Genomic DNA, 22769 nt, shown 5'->3' on the forward strand with positions numbered 1-22769 from the left:
AGTAAAGAAGTTCTTCTGTACATTTGCACGGAACTTCCTGTGTTCAAGTTTTAGGTCATTACTCCTTGTCCTGATGCTACGCAGCACCGAGAAGAGCCTGGCCTCATCCATTTGGCTCCCACCTCCAATTAGATATTTGCTAACATTAACCACATTTCCCCTCCGTCTTCTTTTCCCCAGGCTGAAGAGACCCAGGTTACTCAGCCTTTCCTCATTTCCCCCTTTCCATCTCTGACCTCCTACCCTCATGGTGTTTAGAGGTATTTTATGACATGCATGAATATAGAGACTTGTTCAGCTTAAATGCCATCTTGGTTTATCTTGCTCCCATCTTTCCAGATAAGTTTTAACCACCATGGTGACTCATGTTGACCAGCACTGGGCTGTCTGCAATCCATTTTCTACATACAGACCATTGTTTTCTTCATACAAAGACGACGACATGTGATCTTTCTTTCAAATTAGTGCAACTACTGGAATGCTCAGGCCTTGTATGTGCTACAGCAAGGAATGGGAATGACCGCAAGCGGTCTAATGATCTGAAACATAAAGAGCAAATGACACTGAGTGGTCGCCTAGGATGTTTTTCCAAGTAGCTCACAGAACCGACTTTGATTAAGTGCAAGAGGTTAACCATGTTAAGCCTGCTATTCCCCAGCCATTGCTTTTCCCTCTGTGTAACTCCGTAACAGAGACCTTCCGCAACTGTGAGGCAGAAGAGGAAATGAATACGCAGCTCAGTAAGTTCTTTCCAAAAAAAAAGGACATCCTTCAAAAGGAAAACTAACTACAGATTTCAACACAGATAAAGTATGTGTTTAAGACATTATTATTTTTTTTTTTCCCCTAGACTTCACACATCTTCCTAGCTGCTTTCAGAAAGTTCGAGGAGTGAAGGCGTCACTACTGGTGAAAGGAGGGAACTTCAGGATCAGATGAGAGCCTGTAAACTGCTACAGCGCTGTGTCAGTGCAGGGTGAGCCCAACGAGAAGCACGCTTGTTGCTTATGGCAGGATTTCAAGAGCAAAGATGCCATTACATTGACTGTGTACTCTCCAGTCAGCAAAGAAAAAAGCTTCAACAGCATCCTGTGTAGCTATTAATATTCATAGGATATGAATATGAATGTCTCATATTTGGGAAGCAGCTCTTCCCGCTGAGTGGCAGCAGGATGAAAAAGGCGTATCGATGGGCTTTGCTCTCGGATTTCTTAAGCAAATCCGCTATTTTTTTTTTTTTTTTACCAGGTCTGAAAAGACAGAAGGATGACTGAATTAAGACAACAGGCACTTGGGCTACTTTCGCTTATTAATGAAAGCTCTATTTTTCACTGCCGTACTTGTCAGTCTGCACTGTAACCCCCTTCGCTATGACGGGAGGAATTCTCCCGGCAGCATCAACGTGTTTTTATCGCAGCAGGCAGCTGAGACCCGCTGAAGAACAGCCATTACCCAGTTTAGAGCGGCACCGCCGCTGCCTCGCTAGAGGCTCGTTTGAAGCAGAAGTGGCGATGGAGCAATGTGGAAGAAAACTGTTTCAAGACGTGAGGAATTATTAACAGCGGCTGAGAGAGGGGGCCGGAGTTACATGTATTTCTCCTCTGCTGTCACACACAGCTAGCCGTGAAACTCTTTTATTTCCCGCGTGTTTCCGTGCTCTGCCCTCAGAAGCACAGAACGCAGCGCACTATGAATAGTAAAGCAAAGTCCGACATTCCCTGTAGCGCTCGGGCTCCCAGGCGGCTCACATACTCAGTCGAGGTTAGCTATGTAAATCCAGCAGGTGCCTAGAGTGACAGCACGCTGTGTTAATGCTACCGTCCGGGCGAGGGGAGGGCAATGACAGCAGCAGAACGGAGGCGGGCGGGGAGCTCCCGGCGAGCAGGGCTGGAGCCGCCGGCAAGGCAGCCCAGCGGGAAGCGACGGCGGGCAGCGCCGCGTGCTCCGAAACACCAGCACGGCGCGGTCCTCCGCCGGAGGAAAGGAGGAATGCCACCCGCTCCCACCGGCCGGCTGCTCCGCCCGAGGCCGGGCCGCCCCGCAGCACGGCCGCCCGGCCGCGTCACCTCCAGCGGCCGCAGAGGGGACGAGATTGGAGCCGAACGCCTCGGAGCCGCGCGGAGAACATCCGCCCCACGGCCGGGAGCCGACCTCCGAGCGCCCCGGCGCCGTCCCCCGCACCCCGGCTAAACCGGGCCAGCCGCGGGCGGAGGCGGCCGCCCTAGCCGATACCGTATTTCCCCTACCGCGAGCGCGGCTGCCCGCGGCCGCCACCCGCCCGCGTTCCCGCAGAGGTGAGCGGGGTGACGCCCCGCCCCCGCATTCCGTTCCCCGCGTGGCGTCAGACGGAGGCCCCGCCCCTTTTTTCCCACAGCGCGTGACGCCACGAGGCGGACTGGGGGAGCGACACGGCGTCCTCTCGCCGCCGGCTGTGTATGTGTGTAGGAGGCGATGGGGGAGTGGCGGCTTACACCACCCCGGCGCGCCGCGCTCGGGCCGTTCTATTTATGTTTGTGGCGGCGATTTGCATACGGCGCCACCCCTGCCGCCCGCCGATGGCAGCGGGACACGCCCTTCTTGCCATATAAGGCGAAAGGGGCGGGGGCTCGGGGCCGGCGGCCGCTCGCTGCCTTCCTGGTGTGGTTATAGGTTACAGCCACTTCCGCTGTCTGCTTAGAAGCGGCGCGATCATGGCGGAGCGCGGTCAGCTCCCTCCTCCCGCGAAGCGCCTCTGCTGCAGACCCGGCTACGGGTCGGGCTGCAGGCCGGGCGGGCGGGTGGGTGGCGCCGGCCCCGGCAGCGGAACACTCTGCGCCGGCCCCAGCTCCGCAGCCGCCGCCGCCGCCCTGGGGCTGCTGCCGCTGGGCAAGACGCAGAGCCCAGAGTCCCTGCTGGACATCGCGGCTCGCAGGGTGGCGGAGAAGTGGCCCTTCCAGCGGGTGGAGGAGCGGTTTGAGCGGATCCCGGAGCCGGTGCAGCGCAGGATCGTTTACTGGTCCTTCCCCCGCAGCGAGAGAGAGATCTGCATGTACTCCTCCTTCAACACCGGCAACGAGGACCCCGCCGCCGCTCCCGGGGGGGCCGTCGCCGCGCCCGGCGGGGCCGCGGACGCCGCCGACGAGAACCGCCTGCCCTTCCGCAGGGGCATCGCGCTGCTCGACGGCGGCTGCGTCGATAACGTCCTGCAAGTCGGTGAGTCACCGGGCGCGACGCCGGGCCCGTGTCAGTACCGCTCCCCCTCCCCCCAAACCCTTTTCCCGGGGTGGGCTTCGCAGCCCCTCGGCGCGGGAGGGTTGCCCCGGCCCGGCGGGGAGCCCGGCACGGCGCTGTCCCTTTAACTCTCGCTGCCGGTAATCCGGAGCGTGTAATCCCGTTTGGGTCTGCCCCCTCCCAGCGCCCACCCCCGGTAATCCGGGTCACCGCCGTACCCCGGGCCACAATGGGGAGGAGGTGCCCCCCGCGCACACACCTCCCCGGTGGAAATGAATCAGCAGAAGGCGGCCCACGGGGGTGGTGTGCGTGTGTGTGTAGGGGGGGTGGTGGGGGGGGGATGCGGCGTGCTCGGAAATAAAGAAATAAAAGCGAATGCCAGAGCCTGGTTTGAGGGAGGAGGAGGAAGGGGGGGAGCGGCGAACAAAGGCATTTCTAGGGCAGCGGCGAGCCGCAGGGAGGGGGCGAGATCCGCAGCGTGCGGGCGCGGGGGTGGGAGAGGGTGGGGGGCACGGGGCCGTGACAGCGAGGCGTGTGTGTGCGGGGGGGGCCGCGCTTCCTCCCGCTGGAACAATGCTCCCTCCTCTTCCTCCTCTGCGTTTAAAGGGCTGCGGGGCTCGGTGCTCCCCTTCTGCGGTAGGGGGGGACGCGCCTCGCCCCGCCTCCCCTGCGCGGACGCCCCCGTGGTGGGGCGAGGTGCCCCTCGTCCGCGCGTGGGATCCCGAACTTCCACGCGGGGCGTGGGGTCTGCTTTGTAGCCGGGCACTTTGTTCTCGTTTTCGTGTTTATCTCCCACCTCTTAAAGGGAAAGCTAGACAAAAGGATCCTGCTCGATTTTCTAATTGTTATTATTTTTTTTTCAATATAAAAACGCATCTGTCTGTATTATTTCCCCCACGGTGCATCCTGTCCCGAGCCTTTTGTTCGTTCTGCTTGCACTCCTCTATATGGCCGTTTATTTCTGCTGCTGCTGCTCCCAGCCTTACTGCCTTTCTCAGAGTTGAACTCGAGAGACAGTCTTTTTTTCTTTCTTTCTTTCTTTTTTAAAGTCTAATTAACTTTCTTGTAAGTTTCATCATTTGCCTTTCTCTCCTTTCCAAGGTTGAGATGTGGCTGTGGCTCCTCCGGACTGGCAGAACCAGAAGCAGAGCTCTTTTAGTTGGGTTGGCAGCACTGAGGTTTTATTATTTTTTTTTTCCCTTTCTGCTTGCGCTTGATTCTGTTTGCAAGCGATGAGGAATGACAGGAGTGCACATAGGGAGGGTTTCTTGGATGATTACATTTAAGCCAGGAATTCACTGTGAAAATAAAGCCAAGGGGCGATAAATAAAAGATGCAATCTTCTCCAGGAGACAGACACCCAGCGTGGGCTTCGCTGTGCCTGCTTTCAGCGACAGAACAGGGCCTCAGCGAGGAGTTGTGAAAGGAAAAAGTAACTTGTTGTATAGCTCCTGAAGGGGAGGGGCACTGAGTAATGTTGGCAAGGGTCAATGCGAGGAGAGAAAATATGCATAAATACAACTGAAGTGTTGACTGCTGCTTCTGGAGCCCTTAAACACGTTCCAGACAAATGCTGAAAGTACAGTTGTGTTGTGTTTTTTTTCCAGCCTTCCATTGGAAAGCTGTGCTCCAGCAGTGTTGGAGCTGTTGATGGTGAGTGTCTCAGTGCTCTGGCAGCACCGTGGTTGGGCCCGGAGCTTGGGCAGGGCTCTGCTGGATGCAGAGCTCTCATGCAAAGCTGGTGCTGCGACTGCTGCTGGGCTGGAGGGTGCGACTGAGCCCTGGGTCAGGACTGGTTCTGTGCAGCATGATGGGGTGCTGCCCTGGGAGAGCCCTGATGGGTCTGTGGGAGCAGCGCTCGGTGGCCATACAAATGTGAATCTGTGTTCCGTGCAGCGTGAGTAATGGAAACTCTGTAAATGTTTACTGTTGCACTATGGAAAAGTGCGGCTGTTGGACAAAGTGCATTTTATTATGTATCAGACCTAACAGCCTTACTTGTAGTAGTGATGATCACTATAAGGGAATGGAGATCTGGTTAGTGAGGGAGAGGCACAAACTTCGTGTCAGTAGTTAAATGGACCCTAATGCTTCTGGGTTCTGCATTTCTCAGTCTTGCCTGGAATAAACACTCGGACAATCTCTTCACAGAAACTCATCTCAAGTACTAGAATTTCAAAAACCTCGTGTCTGCATGCTGCTAAAAATTGTCACGTGCTCTCACGTAGTCCTTCCCACCTGTCTCACACATGTCATGCGAAGAGCAGAAGGAGCTAACACATCAGGGATGCACACAGCCACTGATCCGGCATTGGGCTGCCGAGAGCCCCGTGAGTGGTGTTGTCCCGGCATGATAATTAGCATCACTTAGTTCTGAAAGACTTCTCTCCAGAGAAACTGGCTTAAAAATTCTGCTTGTATCTAACTTGCTGGTGTTTCTTATAGCTTATTTTGGTGTGTTTCAACTAGTCATAAAGGGTTTTCTTTTCCTCTTAAAAAAAAAAAAAAAGAGAGAGAACATAGGTTTCTGGAACAAACCTTTTCAGCTCCATAAAATAGAGCTTTTCTACTATATGTGTTTCATTTATTTCAAACTAGGTATTTTTAGTAAAGATTGCAGGCTAAGCATGAAAGCACTTTGAGGAAATACAACAATCTGGGAGAGAAATTAGAAGTTGACTGTGCTTCATTTGGCGTTTGCATGAAGATGCCAGGAGTGAGCAGACAGTTTTAGCTGGCAGTGTATATTTGGTTCCTGAGGTTAGTCCTGAATTAGTGTACAGCCCTGCCTTGTCGTCACAGCAGTGTCTGTCAAGGTTAGGAAGAGAGGTGTGATCCCTCAATAGCACAGTTGACCTGGCGAGAGCCCTTAATGCAGCTATTCTAGGAGAAGGGAAAAAAGCCACCCTGTGCTCTGGTAGGATGACTTTCTGCTTTGGGAAGGGCAGAGGCTGCCTTTACTGCAGTGGCAGAAAGCCCTGCTGCTGTATCTTCGTCCGCATTAGAACCACTTGAAGTGGTTTCTTGATACGTCACATAAAATACTCCTAGAATGTCTTCGTCTGTCTTTAATTTGAGGTTGGTTTGTCTTTGCTGCATAGACCTTGCTTGCTCATACAGGTCTCCCTTTAAGGTGTTGCAGTCTTTTCCACAGTAGCGTAGGACTTTGTAATCATGGTAGTCATGCCTCTTAGGTATGAATGGCAGGAGAGTGAGTTGGAGGGAAGAAACTTCCAAGGGAAGGAAAATAATGTATAGAATTAATTGATGGGCACTTACCACAGCACTGGAATTTAATATTCATGTTGCGAACTGGGAAACTACCTTGTCTGGGAAGTGTGTTCAGCTGCTGTGTTGTTGGTGTGGAGCAGCAGATGCTGTTTTCTGAAGTCCCTCAGTGAAATGTGTTCAGAGGGATGCTACCAAAATACTGCGTTTGATTGCAGGGAAAAAAAAAAAAAAAAAAACAATGAAGAAAACAAAACAAGTGAAGCTTCTCAAATTTAAAATAATAGTTGGAACTTCCTGGATGTTTCTTTGTCTGGTCCTTAAATGAAATTAGAACTTCTGACTTTTTTTCCCCACTTCTCTCTCAATGAGAAGTATTTATCTTTTGAATCAGTTGCTTTCATTATCTGTTGCTACAAAAGAGCTACAAGCTGGTGGTTGCTTTCAAAACCGGGAGAAACCATCATTCTAGGTAGAGAAAGCTTTATAGGATCCCATTGGTAGCTGCTCTAATTCTGTCTGAATACGATACTGTAAGGACTCAGACATACATGTATGGTAATCAGCAACTTTCTGCTCCTTCTGTTGGATGATGATCCCAGTTAATAATTTTTTCATTCTTCCTAGCCATCTTTGCCCAAAGTAGTGTGGAATCATACAGCACATAAGACAAGTGCAATTTCTTTTCTTTCAGAATCTAATTATTTGAGTAGCAACAGCATAACGTGAAACACCTTTCTGTTGATTAAAACCACACCAGGTATTTTATTAGAAATCTGGCCCAGGCATTTGTGCTATGCGTTGAGATGTACCTTTTAGCAGACATGATGATCTTCACTAATGCCTGCAATAGACATCTGTTTGCTGACGAAACATACATGACACATGGGATTAGTTTTTTTCTAAATAATCCAAGTAATATTAAATTAAGTAACGAAGCTAAGGCTGTTATTTGTGAATGTAAGCCCTGTGTTCTGCACTAACTTCTTGGAGTCCTGGTATGTCTGGTGACCTTTTTCCAAGGGGAGAGTGTTGTGCTAAGGTTTTCTCCTGGAAGAGGCAGTTTATCTACTGACATGCCACAGAAACAAGCATGGTTTCTTCAGCAGCCAGCCCAGTGTTGGGGTTTGGTTAGGAACGTATGACTAAAACAAGTAATCTAGAATTTGTTAATACTGTGGTAATGTAGTAAGCAAATGATGTCTGACTTTTTGCTGGGCTTCTTGAATTGCAACCAAGACCGCTAGGATTTTGCAAAAATACCTTCAGTGATTACGGTTTGGATTAGCTTTAAGAAGTAACTACCAATACTTCCAGGTTCGGAGAGACAAGTAAACTCATTTTTAAATATTTCTTCCTGAAAGAGAGATGGCTGAATGCATTCCAGTTTCCTTGTTAGATTTGGAATGCAATGTATTAATTAGGGAACACACAAGCTATTTTCAGTGAGTAGACATGTGTGTTCTGATGGACTATCCTTGACCTTGAAGAATTTCTTTGGAAACTTTTCTTCTTAAAAATAAATATAATAAAGCGGGGTTGGAGGCGGGTGGGGGGGGCGGGGGGGAGGGAGGGAATTATAACAAAAACCTTTCTTGTAAGGCTAGATTAATAAACATGGAAAACTTCGTCAGCTCCTGCCTTTTTGGAGTCTTTCTAAAAATATCTAATCTGGATTTCAATAGGAGGTAAGCATTTTTCAGTGATTACAAGACACAGGAATAAAAACCTTATCCAGGCATGTGCAGTCTGCGGCCCGGCCCAGCTGGCTCTGCATCCCGGCTGCTGCCCAGTGGCCCAGCTAGGCCCCGGGCGTACACCCACTGCTCCCCGGCAGCCAAACATTGGCGTGCGATGATGGATATTGCAATTCCACCTACAGTTGACATAAATACATGAACTGGGCATTTTCAGACGGAGTGTAAAGAGTTGCAACCAGACATTCAACTCAAAAATCTGACTGTGTCTCTTTAGATTTTTTAAGCCCTCTCTTACTGTAGAGAAGCACCCCGCGCTTCACAATCGGCCTTATTCATATCATCGCTTTTTGGCAGCACATGCGTTTGTGGACAACTGTTGTCATCAATGAAGTACTGGAGTAACATTTTACCAACAAATAATGGACAAACACCTTGAGAGCTCGCAAAGACTTGCAGGCATTGCCATCAAACCAGGGATTGATGTGCTAGTTCCACACAAACAGGGTCACGTATCCCACTAATTCTGGGTTTTTGTTGCTCTCCTTTTTTGTTTTAATATCCTAATATTTTAAAAATATTGTAGATAGAGATTAGTTTTGTTACTTATATACATGAACTAAGCTGTATATTTTGTGAGGGCTGCTCCAAAGGTAATGCCTGCTATTTTATTGTGCTGGCCCACAGTGTAGGAGGCAGATGGTGGTGGTATGGTGATAGAAGTTGAACCTTCCCACCGACATTCCATCCCATGTTGTTGCTGTGTGACAGATGGCAGCAGAGGGACAGTCTGACAGAATGGCATCTGACATGGAACTGTGTCCATGAAGCAGAGGTGTGTTATTAAATTCCTCCACGTGTGGAATAAAATGGCACCAAGTGACATTCATTGACACTTGCTGGACATTCCTGGAGACCAAAGAGTGGCTCTGAGCACAGTGAGGTGGCAGGTGGTGCATTTCAGTAGTGGTGACAGTGGGGCTCCTTTGCTCTGCAGATTTTGACAAGCAAAGCATGCAAGTTCTCGTTCATCACTGGAGAAAATGCACAACTAATGATGGTGGCTGCGTTGGTAAAGGGTGTTTTGTGGCTGGGAGTTTGGTCCATCAAAAAGCATCATTGTGCTCTGTAGCTGTTGCTGTTTCCATGGAAATACATAGGAGGCATTACTTTTGGAGCAACCTTTGTCTGTGCAGCATGAAACTGTTCATGAGATGTGGCCCACGCAAACCAAAAGGTTGGATGCTCACGCCTTGTAGAGTCTTTCCATGTAATTAGAAATAGTAGGATAAATCTTTAATAAGACAGTGTCATTGCTGCACTAGAATTTAGTAAATTGATTCCGGTTAAAATTTTTAAAACAGCAAAAAGACCCCGCTTTTACGGAAAAAGTTTTATACAGACTTGACCTAACAACTTGCCATTATTCATTTTTTTGTCAGTTTTCATGTTTCTCATGTTGCTTATTTACCCCCTAATTTCAAGGCTTCCTTCGCTTTAAAGGAAACAATTTCTGTTTCAAAGCTTGCTCTCAGTTTAAGAAAGTGATTCCATTTCTGCGTACAGTCAGATGTTTTGGTATGTAGCAGTTCTTGAATTTGAGCCAGTTGTCACACCAGCAAACCGATGCTTTCTCTGTCTCTCTGCTTTCGGAGGTGAATGGTTAATTAGAAGTGAAAATTGTGTGTGAGGTTAGGCTGAAGCTGTTTAAAAGTCACCCTTGGACAAATTCGTTTTCCATAACAATCACTAGCTAGTTGGTGACTTTTGCCACAGCATTTGCTGTTTGTTTTTTTTTTTTCACCTGTTAAAATTAAACCCTTACATAAGACTCTGAAGTTCTCATTAAAACCTATTTAGCGAGAAGTAGTATATTATCATATACAGTAGTTCTCACCTGTGAAGGTTAAAATATGTTGGGTGATACCCTGAAAGATGTATCTGCATGGGTTCAGTTTTTGTATCACCTGCTGTTTTGGTATCTAGTTCTACAGACAAATCCTAAAGTTTTGTAGTAATGTGACAAAATATTAGCGCAAAGCTATGGTAATGCTAGAAGGCAGCTGACACCCTTTCACTTATTTTTTCTTTAATTGATTTTCTTTGAGGATTACACAGGAGAATTTACTGCATCTTGAAAAGAAAAATAAAAGCAGGACAGAACTATTTTAACTGACAAAAGCTATTCTAATTTTTGAATCTGCCTGTCTGTCATAGGAAATAATTTTGAAACGTTAGAAAGTTTTCACGTGCAATGAAGGTACAGATTTAATGTGAATTCTGATTGCCTGGAATGCAGTCAGCCTGACAGCATGTGAGTACTTAAGCACTGTCCAATAACTGCACTTGTGCTGGGAGAGCTGTCTTCTTGAACTTCCAGTTTTTCCTCTTGGTTCACTATCTAAAGCTACCTGGGGAAACGCTTCCCTCAGCTGGATGTGCATGTAGCCTTTGACATGGCTTTGTAGCCTTCTGTGACCTGGATCACTAGTAATGTTGGCTGGGGCTGTGTGCTGGTTTGCATTCTCCTCCTGGCTACATAGCAATTACCATGATTTAGCGATGCCCTTGCAGTGCGTTACTGTACTGGCTTCCAATGAGGCAGCCATATGCACTCAGCCTTTGTTGCCTTAGCCCCACTGTCAAACACTAGGATGTCTAGAAAGCTTCTAATGTAAGTCACTGTCTTAGAATAGTTGTTCTGTTGCTTGTTTGTTTGCTTGTTTTACTTTTGCAATTGTGTAAACAGACAAGGAGAGTAGCCTTCTCAAAGTAAGGAGAGTGAAGAGCATTCCTCTATGGTTGAGTAAGAGCTGATGAAAGGCCTGCTACAGAAGCTTAGTAACCATACAAAAAAGCTTTCTGATTTGACAGAATTGCTGAACGGAACTGTCTCCCAATGTAGGCTTTTTACCTATATTTCATTAAGCCTTTCTGAAAATCGCAGAACAAAATGTGAAAGAGGGGCATCTTTAACAGTATTTAAAGCATATTTTAAGGTAATTGCGATGTGCACCATTGCGTTTTAAGAAGGCCTTTATCTTTTCTTTCCGTCTAACCCTTTCCTCCTTGTTGCAAATGAGAGCGTTTGACAGTCTTGAAATATCTGGGAATTTTTGCTTTGGAAATGCATGGGCAATGGCTGAGAAGGTCTGACGTTAATTGGGAGGATGCAGCAAAACCTGTCAGTAAGTTTAAATTCATCATAGTAGAGCTAGCTGATCAGATAAATCGAAAGCTCATTTACTGAATTAATGTGCTAAAAATTCAGGTGTCTTACGTTTTGTCCTGCTTTATTTAACAATCTGCCTGTTTATGTAAGTCATCTTTCATTGTTAATTGGTGTCAGACCTCTAACGTGCTATGGGACTGCTGGAAAAATAAGTGTGGAAAAGTGGCATAATAGGAAGAAAGTTAACAAAAGTGGGCGTTAATACATCTTTATTGAGACTGTTTGACTTTACTTTTTTTCCCAAGAGCTAATTATTTTCAAACGATCATTTTAAAGGCTGGGAAAATCAAACGTTGCATGGCTGTATGACTTCTAAGAAATGAGACACTTTGTTGTATGCAGGCCAAGTTTTGCTGCTAACTGGTTACTGACAGCCGGTAGTAATGCAAATACAGTGCAGGAACTGTGCAGCTGACTACAATGTTTAATTTATACTGACTAATGAAATAAAGAACATTTGACCATTGAGGCACTTAAGATGGAATAAACTGTTTTATAAAGTGTGAGACAAATTTACAGTCTGTAATACAGTAGAGGATCAAGTTTGCATGTACTGCGCTTATTTTTCTATTTCTAATATTGTGGGTTTTGGTGATAGGATTTCACTAGCATTAACTCTTCTGGGCTTGTTTCCATATGCTTCGAGCTTGACTTTGTTTGTTTGATACTAATGGCTTGTTTTCTGGCTTGGTACCTGTGTTCAGCTATATGCTCAGCTTAGTGGCTGCGCAAGGCCCCTCTGGGGAGCTTTATTAATACTTGGTTTCTACACTGAGCTTTGATACTTCGGCCAGCCTGAAGTTTAGACTGTCACTCCATCTTCAGTGATGGTGGATGGAATTGTTAGTTTGTGGAAACTATAAGCACCTGCACCTAGTGTGGTCTTAGGATGTCATATGCCTGGTGGCCAGTCATTTTTGCCACCTAGCTGTAGTTCTGACCATGGAATAATGGCAAATGTCTGTGTTAAGAATCTATTAACAAAAAATGTCAATCAGTAGTCATTCTGAAGTTGTCTGGAAAACACGAGAAGTTTTGTGAAGAGCTTTACAGTAAGCAATTTATTACTTGACAGCAGCAGTTGCCTCAATGAAACACTTACTTTCATGCTTATGTTTGTGGAGTACAGTGCATCATTTGGAAAGTTGAAAAGTAGTGTTAGTAAAACCCTTGTTTGCATATTTACAAAGCTGACCTTGGTGACGACATTAAGCATGACTTATGCTTCAAGACAACGCTGCTGAGCCTGGTGATTCTGAAAGCTCTAGAACAGGGAATATCGCTAGCCTAAATGAATTGCTTAGCATATTAGCTGTGTGGAGGAAACGTGGAATGCTTTTCTTCTTAAATACTGTGTGACAACCAATGACAACTGTGCCAGCTGGCTGTAGTGCTGATGTACATGCAGGATAACTCTCAGTTCTGCCATTGATTTAAGTTGTAAGCTGAAACCTTGCAAACTGACTGTTAGCATATCAAGTCAGTAATATTCTGTATCTATGTCTGGATTTAGAATAGCTGTATTACACAGAAGCATGAAAATTCAATTTTACTTCTAGAGCAGAGGGATAACATAAAATGTGTAACTGTGGTGTTACATTTTTAGCTCTTCGTTATTGCAAGTCATGATCTGTGAGGTAACAGTCACGCAGCTTTCCTGGTCAAATCTAAATGCATGAACTAACAGAGATGACTTCAGCTGAATGTGCTACTAATGTCTGAATGATAGACAGTGACTAGAAATAGGACTTGATGTAACAGATGCCTCGGCAGCCTGAATGGATAAGGAAGCTGAGAATAACTTGATTAGTGCTATTTAGAAATTTTAGAAGCAGCATATTGCTTATTTACTGATGGTTTTCAGTGACCAAACTTTACATTATGTATCCTGGCAATAATTTACAGTCTTAATTTCTAAGTAGTTACGTAGATGATAAATGCAAGTGGCTGCCTGGTGGCAGGTGTGAAGAACTGTTTAGGAGTAAACAAGAGTTCAACTCATTGAGCAAGGTATACTTGAAGACAAGAGGGGTAGTAAGATGCTGAGCTGACCTTTATAGATGAGTGCCTAGGAAGAAAAGTGGGGAAGTGATGACTTCTGAGATAAGGTGGAGGTCAAAGAGCTCTGCAGATTTCTGAAGAGCTGTGTTTAATGAGGTTGTAGTCTGAATGACCGGCTTCTCCCTCTTTATGATCTGCTTTCAGAGGGTTTTAGTGAAGGCACGAAGGAGGATAGATGTCTCCGTTTTGAAAACCTTGTTTTGTTTTGTACAGCAGGTTAGCAACCTAACTTAACGATCTTGTAGATTCTGAAGCTGCAAAAATATTTAAAACTACAAAGTGAATGGTTGCTTGTTCTGCCCTCTTCCTTTCTTACATCCTAATTTCAGTTTTAGAAATTCAGTGTATCTGACACTATTTTTCATAAAGTGCTGACTTTTCTGTTAAATAGAAGGTTATTTGTCAGGCTGTGCTTTATCGAAGCAGAAGCTATTTGTGTCATGTCTTGCTGGAGACTCCATCATCAGTGGTTAAAAAAAGACTTTTTTATACGCATGATAAACAGTTTTATTCATGGGGTTACATATGCATTGATACACTCATGTTACAAATTAGTTCTGTAGATTTTTAAGATATATTCAAATTTTGTCTTAATTGCCTTAATTCTAATCAATAGGCAATAAATGGCATAATTTTAAACCATTCTGTTCTGGAAAAAGTCCAAGTGTTTGTTTTCATATCCTTTCTTTTTCTGCAAAATAGTAAATCGCTGTGGTACCCAGAGTTGTGAACAGCTGAGTTATTTTGGGGGGCCATATCTTGTGCTGACATAGGGATAGGAATTGGGGATGCACTGAAGAAAGGATAGGATTCTGGTGACAGATGTTGCATGGACTTGTTAGGCAGTTCCTTAGACAAAGGTAGGAAGAGGAAAGAGAAGAACTGGCTGCGTTGGTACAGCCTGAAGCTATAAGGGCTAGAAACTGTTAGGAATAGGAGATAAATGTAAGCACATAAAAGTTGGGATAATGTGAGCATTGTAGTCTTAATAGGAAAGAGATCCAGTTTTGTGGGATAGGGGTTGTTAAAAGGGAGGATCTGTATATGCACCAGGGGTCAAGGAAGGGTGCTGATGTCAGAAAACCGAAGAGTCTCAGCCTGAAGAGTAAGCTTGAGAGGAGTGAGATGGCAGTGAGATCAAAGCAGCTACTCCCTGATTACTCAAAGCATGGAATGATAGCTAGTGAAATGTTAGGCAGAATAAATGGGGAAAATGTGAATCATGGATACTCCAGTGAATCCCTGCCTGTTAAGAGGTCCATCTTCCCCTCCCTACTTGAATAACAAAAGGAAGTTCACTAGTAGAGATAAAGTATTGAGAAACATGTTCTGAAAGGAGGAAGCAGAGGAGGATGACTGTGCAGTGAGACACTAAGCTGTGATTTTAGGAAGTAAAAGGAGAACCACAAAAGCCAGCAAAGGTCAAAAGTGCCAGGAAAAGAGTCTTCTGCTTATACAGGTGCTGAAAAGTAAAGCAGTCCAAGTCCTGATACACGTTCAGAAAAATCTCCAATGGAGACCTGAGTGAGAGCTGTTCAGTGAGAGGACACTGCTGGAACCAGCAAAGAGTTGATGGTAGAATCACATTCCAGATAACAGTCTCAACACACTCAATTGTTTGGCCATGGGAGAGAGAAGATAGGGGTGTGGGGGAGGTGGTAGTTTGGGTGAACGTGAGCACCTCAGGTAGAAGTTCCATGGATGAATGAAGTGGGGTAAATCAGCAGCCTAAGAGTGAAGAAGTCTGTATAGCAAGGCACAGCATGCATGGAGATTTACAGGTAGGCGTGGGGGGGATTACCTGTAGTTGTATTTTGTGCCAGGCCAGCCTTGCCTATGGCCCTGGTGAGGAAGTGTATGTCCTAAGCCTGAGTGTGGTTAGCAAGGTGTGAGGAAATAGGGAAAGAAGTGAAAGCAGGTCCCCGTATCTTGTGCTTGCCTGCTGCCAGGTGATGCTGCCTTGAAGGGTGTGTTTGCAGTGAGGACCGGACAAGGAAATGCTACTGAGGTAGACTGTGACTTGATCTTCACTGGGTGTCTTGGTGGAAGCAGTGTGATCTGGCTCAGTGCAGGCTGGAGGGACCTCTGACCTGCCTGCCCCAGCCCCTGCAGGGCTTGGGGCTGCCACACGCTGCTCACAGCTTCCTCCGGGCTTTTGGACAGGTGTCCTTCCCACAGGAATTGTATGTATCTGTGAGCAAATGAGGCTTGTTAGAAATACATACTGTAGGCATTGAGTATCAGTGTCCAATGTGGTGGCTGCTGCTCAGGGAGGGGCTCTCTTACCTCCAGGCTGTTGTACTGGCCGATGAAACCTGGACTGAGGTGTGAGGGTGCTGCACCAATGAAAGCCTGAGACCAGTGGACTAAGGTCCCCATAAATACAAGCTGAAAGCTCAAATACAAGCCTAGTGTCTATCTTTCTGAGGCTGGTAACCTTGAGTCGCCAAACAGATCATAAACGACAAAGACCATAAACTTTTACTCAGAGAGAAGTAGAGAATTTGAAACTGTATTTCCAGTTACAATTTAGCAGCGTTATCACCTTACTACCCCTTCCTTTTTTGAGGGAGTAGGCACATTCCTCATTGGCCAAGCCTGCTGCTGTGAGAGGAGCTGCTGATGCGGCAGCGCAACGTGGTCATAACGCTTCCTGGTGAGGCTGGGAGTTGTTCTCCAGGAGCTGTTCCAGCAAACGTGCTCCCTCTTGTCACTGGGTGAACTCCTCCAAGGACAGGCTGCAAAACAGGCCTATCAAAAAAAATGTATTCCATTGTGAAATACTCTAGTCATGAATATGGTAAATGAAATAACTGACTCATTTAGTGCGCCATGACTCATTTACTGCTCTGTGCCTCATTGTGTAACTCCTAGAACAGAAAATACATATTGCTGTGCTCAAACATGTATTTTGAAAAGATTTTTTCACGATTGTCATTTTCAAACTTTACCCACTTGTTAAGACACTATGTCATTCACCCTGAAGCCATGTGGATGCTTTAGGCTGGCTTAAATGCAGGCTGCTGTCAGAGGGACACTGCAGTTCTCGAGCTTGCACCTAGTGCCAGTGTTTGTATAGCTGTGCAGTGAGCTGGAGAACTGTTCTGCTTGTGAACTTAGATCTTGTTTGGTGAGTTTTACCTTGTCTATTGGCCCCATGAATGCTGCTGTTGATTTAAGGGAGAGATGCTGGGAGAAGGGGGCACTAAGAAGGGAAGGATCCTTTCTGTGTCAGTCACATTTTGATCAGTATAAAATTTTCTTGAAGCCCTGACTGCTGCCTGGAAAGGAGGTGGCTGCTGTGCTTGGGAATTTGCTCTCATCAGAGGCATCCTGACTGCTGAGGGTCTGCAGCTTGAGCCTCTCCCTGAGCTGTGAGATCGGACAGGACAGTGTTGCAGCAGTAATCTTCCACATGTCTTCACTCAGTGGTCTTCCTTATTGCAGAACCTTGACTGAGAAAGGAGTCATACTACCATATTCACCCTTTGATTAAAAAAAAAAATCCAAACAAATGTTTACTTTCGGAGTACAGGAAAGGGAAGGAAATACCTGACAGCTGGCTCTGGTCATATGTGTTCACTTCTTTATGTATCTGTATAGCTCTTGCAAAAAGTGCTTTTTGTCTTTGAAGTTCATGTGTTGCCTCTTCTTCTGAGGCAGTACTAAGCTTCAGCCTACCTTTGTTTAACACAGGCTTTCAAGGTGATTCTCTCCCCTGTTGTGCAGTTGTTTAACCAGGTAACATATTCCATGTTTCTTTCTCATTCATAGCTGTTGACAACATTGATAAAGCAAGTGTTCTTGGCTTTTTGTCTGGTCAGGCCTGCTGAGCCAACACAGCTAAGAATGAGCTGGAGTCTTTTCTTTGTTTCTGTGAGCTTTGATCACTTGCACCTTAATGGTCACACTGAAGGCTGTGGGGTCATGGTGGTACATCAGAGACTTCAACTAGCTTGTATGATCTTCGTTACTGGTAGAGATGCGTGAGAAGGAAACCATGGAGCACAACCTGGATCTCAAGCAGAGTTTGTAGGGCTGGCAACAAGGGAGGAAATAAACCTTAATGCTTGTAAACTGAGCACTTTTGATATGGACCTCACTGACAGTCTAAAATAGTCATGTGGGGTTCCAGTATCATTACTGCTTCCCCAAGAAGAACAGCAGTTGAACAGAATGTTGGTACTTCAGTATAACTTGGACAGCGTGTGAGCTACAGCATAGCTGCTCCTGTTAGTGGGGCCTATTACTGAAATGGTCTGTCTTCGTGACTGGAATAAAGCAGGTGCGTGAACTATTCCAGATGGACTGAAGTAATGCTTAACTAAACTTGCCCATAACTGATGAATGGAAGAAGGGCACTGGGAGCCCTGTTGTGTACTTTGGTGATGATGAGCCAGTTTTCAGGGCAGAAATGGCTTTTTACCATACTGAGTGATTTCATGGGGAGTTATGCAGGTCAGCATGGGTTAGGATACTCTGGCTTTCTCAACTGCTTGCACAGAGATTAAAGCCTACTACTGGCTCACTTTCAAGAGTAGTGTGTTTTAATGTGGAAGAAGTGGTCTGGGTTGCTCACTTCTTAGAACTCTCTGCAGATCTGCCTGGAGCATCGTGGCTGTCAGACTCTGTTCTAAGGCATGTGTGAGACACAGCCCTTACGTTGTACTACGCTTGTGCAGGGTACTTTCCTGGTCGTCTTCTGCTGGAAAGGAGCCTGCGTGACCTCCAACCCTAACTGAAGTGTCTTGTTTCCTTCCTAGCCTCTGCAGGTGGTGTTTGTCATTAATGTACGTGTTTACCCACGCTCCTAAATGAAGAATGTTCTCATTTGAGGAAGGTGAAGCTACTCGGTCTGTTATCTTTTCTGCTTTACTGCTACACTGCTAACGCTCATATAAAATTAGATGGCTCCTTTCTGTCAAATCACATTTTAGGCTGATGGTGGGTGTTTAACATGATACTTTTGAGAGATGACCGTGATTTCTGCAAGCCAGGTTTTTCAAAGAAATGTGTTTGTATCAGCCTGAACTCTTGTCTACTTAGTGAATGAAGAACAGTCAGGTATCAATCCTTCAGTTTCAGTCGCAAATAGTTTGATTTCATAGTTGCCTTCCTTTTAACCCTTCCACCTCTACTCCTGATTCTTCCTTATTATTTTGAAGGTAAATACAGTCAGGGGAAATTGGCTGTTCAGAAGTGCAGTAGTAAAATATACAAAGTGCTTTTGCTCACGCAAAGCTAACAAGTAGGAAAAAGAATGATCCCACAGGTAATGGGAGGTTCTTTAAAGAGTCATGTAAAACAAAAATGTTCAGTTTTGAAGCTTGGCTGAGCTATGTTGGGTATAAGAGATGGTATTACAGGCAGGATGAAATGCTTGTAGGATTTGGGGGAGGGCGGGGGAAAGAGAAGCAGTGCTTGTGGACTTCATTAATCTTCACAGAATTCTGAAGTTTGTGTCTGGATGTGTATACTTCTATAATGTATTTATGCAAATTCAAAGTAGTGCCACAGTTTCAGGTTAGTGTAGAAAAAGTACTGAAATTCACATAACTAAGTTTTGGTTTTTATCCAGAGTAAATTTTTTTTTCTCATAGTAATAAAACAAACAAACTAAAACCATATTATTTTAAGGGAAGGGCATTTAAAAGAGAGTTTAAGACCTGTGCGCTGCACTTGAGCAAACCTCCTCAAACCTGCCAAGCTTAGAAACTCAATGGAATTGATGTTTCTGCATGGAACAGACAGCTCACAGTGAACGTTCTCATCACAGCTCAAGTTGAGGGGCAAAAACATTCTATCACCAAAAAAAGCAAGGACTCAACCTAGTTCTTTGCATAAAGATTTGCTCATATGTTCAGAACTTTGCGAAACTGGTTCAGGAATCTTGACTTATGCTTAGCAAACTTACCAAAGCCATCCGTGAACATTACATAAATACCTGCATACCATCTGGAGGTGAGAATGCTGCCTGTGGGTGCATGGCCAGAAGCTGCTTCTTGTTAGCTGATCACTGTAATTTCCCCTCCTCAGACCTTTATTTTGCAGTTTCCTGAATGACAACTGACCACTTTCCACCAGCAGGTAAAGTGCTGTGGTACTGTGGATTGCTTTCCAGTCTCTGTTGGGGGACTGTCCACAGGGCACCTTCCGTAGAGCAATAAATGTGCTACCAGCCGTGCCTTTTGCAGTTTTTTCTTGTAAATCTATACAGTAGACATGTCCTATGACAATTCTTGAATTCTGAATTTCGAAGATATGAGGAAGAGGTCCTGTTGGATTCAGATAACTGATACTGCTGAAGGTGTTTATGTAGTTTTATCCCCTCTTGGGCTATTTGAATTCAGGCCAGAGTATTCCTGTCAGTTATGCTGTGCAGATGGCAGGTCTAGTTCATCCTTTAGTCTTTTTAAATGTATCCATAAGTCTGTGCAAACCAGGAGCTGAGATGTGTGAAATTACTTTCACAAGAAGTTTTCTGCTCAGTGCATTCCAGAAGAACTTAGAGTGTGTAAAGTGATTTAATGGGCTTTCATCAAGGTGAATCTGTTTCAGATTCAGCTTATACGTATTAGCTCTGTTTTAGCTGCGAATGCTTGGACAGAAGGAGAAGACAGAAAGTTGACTGATCTCGATCTCAAAGAAATATCTGTTAAGAGTATCTTCCCAAGAATAACACTGCATCTGGTAATAAAACTATGATATATTTGCGTAGAATGATTTAAACTTTGGCAGTTGGAAAACCTCAGAAACCCTTCACTCATGTAGTCTGTATGAAGCTTGCTTTTAAATAGGAGAGGCTTTTCTTGATATATCCTATTGTGAATGCTCAGTAAATCCAGACATTAAAATAGTGTGTTGGTTTTGGAAAATACTGTCTTCCTGAAGAGAAGGAAGAAATTGTATGGAGTGATGACTTTTGGTAAGCATCCAGGTCTACACTGCTTCTCGTTGAGCTTCACACTGCACTTTCTCCTCTTACTTTTTCCTCCACGCCATGTGGAAGTAACAGGAGGTAAAGACAGGCAAAATTGAACCTCGTGCCATTTGTTAAGAAGGTGCCACTGAACACAGAGGCAGTTGAGATTCAGGCCTTCTATTTGAAAGCAGAATGTGAACTTGCCCTCATCAGATGCGATAGTTTGAACATGAAAATCCCTCAACTAGCATTTGCTGAAAACATTCCTGATGATTGCAAACCTTTAAATCCTTCTTCATTCCAGTTATTTTGGATACAGTTCAGCACATGTTGTCTAAGCCTGCTTTAATTTGTTGCATGCAGAGAATGAGCTGAACAGAATGGAGAAACCTCAGCTGAAAGTTGGAGTAATTTGACTCAGGCTTGGTCATTTAGGAAAAAAGTGTTTCCTCAGAAAATAGGATAAAGGATGAATATGCTGTGTCTTGATCATCATTTTAAGTTTATGTCTGAAATAAGGTGTAGGTCACATTTTTATATCTTAACTGACCAGCTCTTGGAGAGTGAAAAAAACAAGTGGAGGAAATAAGTGGCTTTTAATCAGTTCGCTTGGAGCTATGCAGTGCTGGTGTGAGCCTAGAGATACAGGAAAACCTTTTTATTTTTGTTTGGTGACGGCATTTGGAGTTGATACCCATCTGCCCTGTTAGATTTTGTATCAGCTCACCTAGCCTTTCGCTCCATGTGGGAGCAGGGCATGTAGCAAAACCTTCATTAACCCCACGTGCAGATGATAACTGTTCCTTTTGCTAATTTCACATCAGCACTAGTGGAGGGATAGCCTATTTTTGGCATTAATTATGCTTATCCTACTATTTACACAGACAGATTTTGAAGGCTCTTAGAAAAATCAGCGTGGGTGGGTGGGGGAGGAAGCCCCACTTAGGTGTTTTGGAGACTTTCTTTCAACATAAATACAAACTACTTGCCAGATTTCGTTTTCTACCAGTAGTAATAGGTTTTCCATACATCCACAAATGTTTCTTATGTGAACAGCTGACAAAAGCTCAGGCTTTCAGGGTAAAGTGAGCTGTCTTCTGGCTGGAACAAAGACCTTTGGAGGTATGGGGGGAGGAAAGCTTTCTTGAGAAGCACAAGTGTAGAGGCAGCTGGCAGCATGGGTACTAATCAGAAATATACCCAGAAACTTAATTCCTCCCAATTGTGTTGCTCCTGAAGGACAGATATTTATTTTGACCTTATTGTCTTTGAAGGATGTTATTTTTTATTAAAGAAAACCATGTGCTGCTGCTTTTGGGGCTGCAAAATGCTGTAATGCAGAATAATCAAGTTAAAATAAAGGGAAGGAAGTGCTTGCTCAAGTGGTGTGATTTGTCTTGTGGTGAGGAACGGGGGTGTCGCTGGGGTTAAACTAGATTAAATAAATAAACCCTGTAGGTCTGGGAGCTTTTCAGTTTTCCTGAATCTGACATTATGTGGGAGAGTTCCTGAAATACTTGTTCAAAATAAGTGACTCCTGATCTTCGTAAAGCAGTATCTCAATGCTCTTGCTTCTGTAATACTCTTTCTACAACAGCAGTACCTTTTATTCCTCATGGATTGTTACTCCAATAACTTCAAAGGTATGCTACTTATCCCCCCTTTCCTTTTCCCCCCCTTCATTTTTAGTTTGTACCTAAATCATTGCCAGAAACCCTTGGTCTGCTCTGTGTCTCCTTTAACTCTCCAGTTGTTTGTTTACCCTGACATTCAACCATGTAACTCAGCAACGCTGCTGAGGGAGAACTTTCTGAAGGAGAAATGCATGTTCTGCTTTGAAGGGTGGCCACTGTGTGAGTGATCTGGGGGAGGGCTGCGCCGGCTGAAGTCACATCAAGCTCTCCAGGCACAAGGAAGAGGAACTGGAGTGCACCAACATGATAGCAAGAAGGCAGCCCCATTTCACTCTGAGAGGTAAATGAAGTATAGAAAGTAAACCCTTGCACAAATGGAGCAATGCAGTGTCGCAAAATTCAACTTGTTCGTTTTGCTAGCAGTAAATTGTTTGTCTCAATGTGCAGAACAGCATAAAGAAACACTTTGTGCAGCCTTCGCAAACAGATATTTTTATCTCAGTTTGTAAAATATCATTAATCTACTAGTCTGAAACGAACAATAAAAACATTCTTCTTTAAAGAACACTTGTAATATGATGTGCTACCTCTTTTAAAATGTTTGCTGTTGAATGCTTTTGTAGGTGTCTTGGAGAAAAGAATTGCGAACTTAGCCGAATTACATGATCTCAATCAAAATAACATTAGTGTTCAACATTTCATTGGGAAGTGATACCAAATATTGGGGAAAAAAAATCATCAATTAGAAAAAGGTTGTTATAGTAGACTCTCAGTCTGTTTACCTC

At 44.9% G+C, this 22769-nt stretch overlaps 1 protein-coding gene across 2 annotated transcripts in view; it reads left to right on the forward strand.

Annotated features, from left to right (window-relative positions):
- Positions 1-2675: 2675 nt before the first annotated feature.
- ZSWIM6 (zinc finger SWIM-type containing 6) overlaps positions 2676-22769 on the forward strand; it is a 111726-nt gene continuing 91632 nt past the window's right edge. For both annotated transcript variants that reach the window (XM_001234009.7, XM_004937262.5), the window contains exon 1: positions 2676-3192. In XM_001234009.7, coding sequence (XP_001234010.2) covers positions 2691-3192 — 502 coding nt within the window. In that variant the 5' untranslated portion in view covers positions 2676-2690. The remainder of the gene's footprint in view (positions 3193-22769) is intronic.

The sequence above is a fragment of the Gallus gallus genome, chromosome Z (assembly GCF_016699485.2).
Source record: "Gallus gallus isolate bGalGal1 chromosome Z, bGalGal1.mat.broiler.GRCg7b, whole genome shotgun sequence".
Classification (NCBI taxonomy): domain Eukaryota; kingdom Metazoa; phylum Chordata; class Aves; order Galliformes; family Phasianidae; genus Gallus; species Gallus gallus.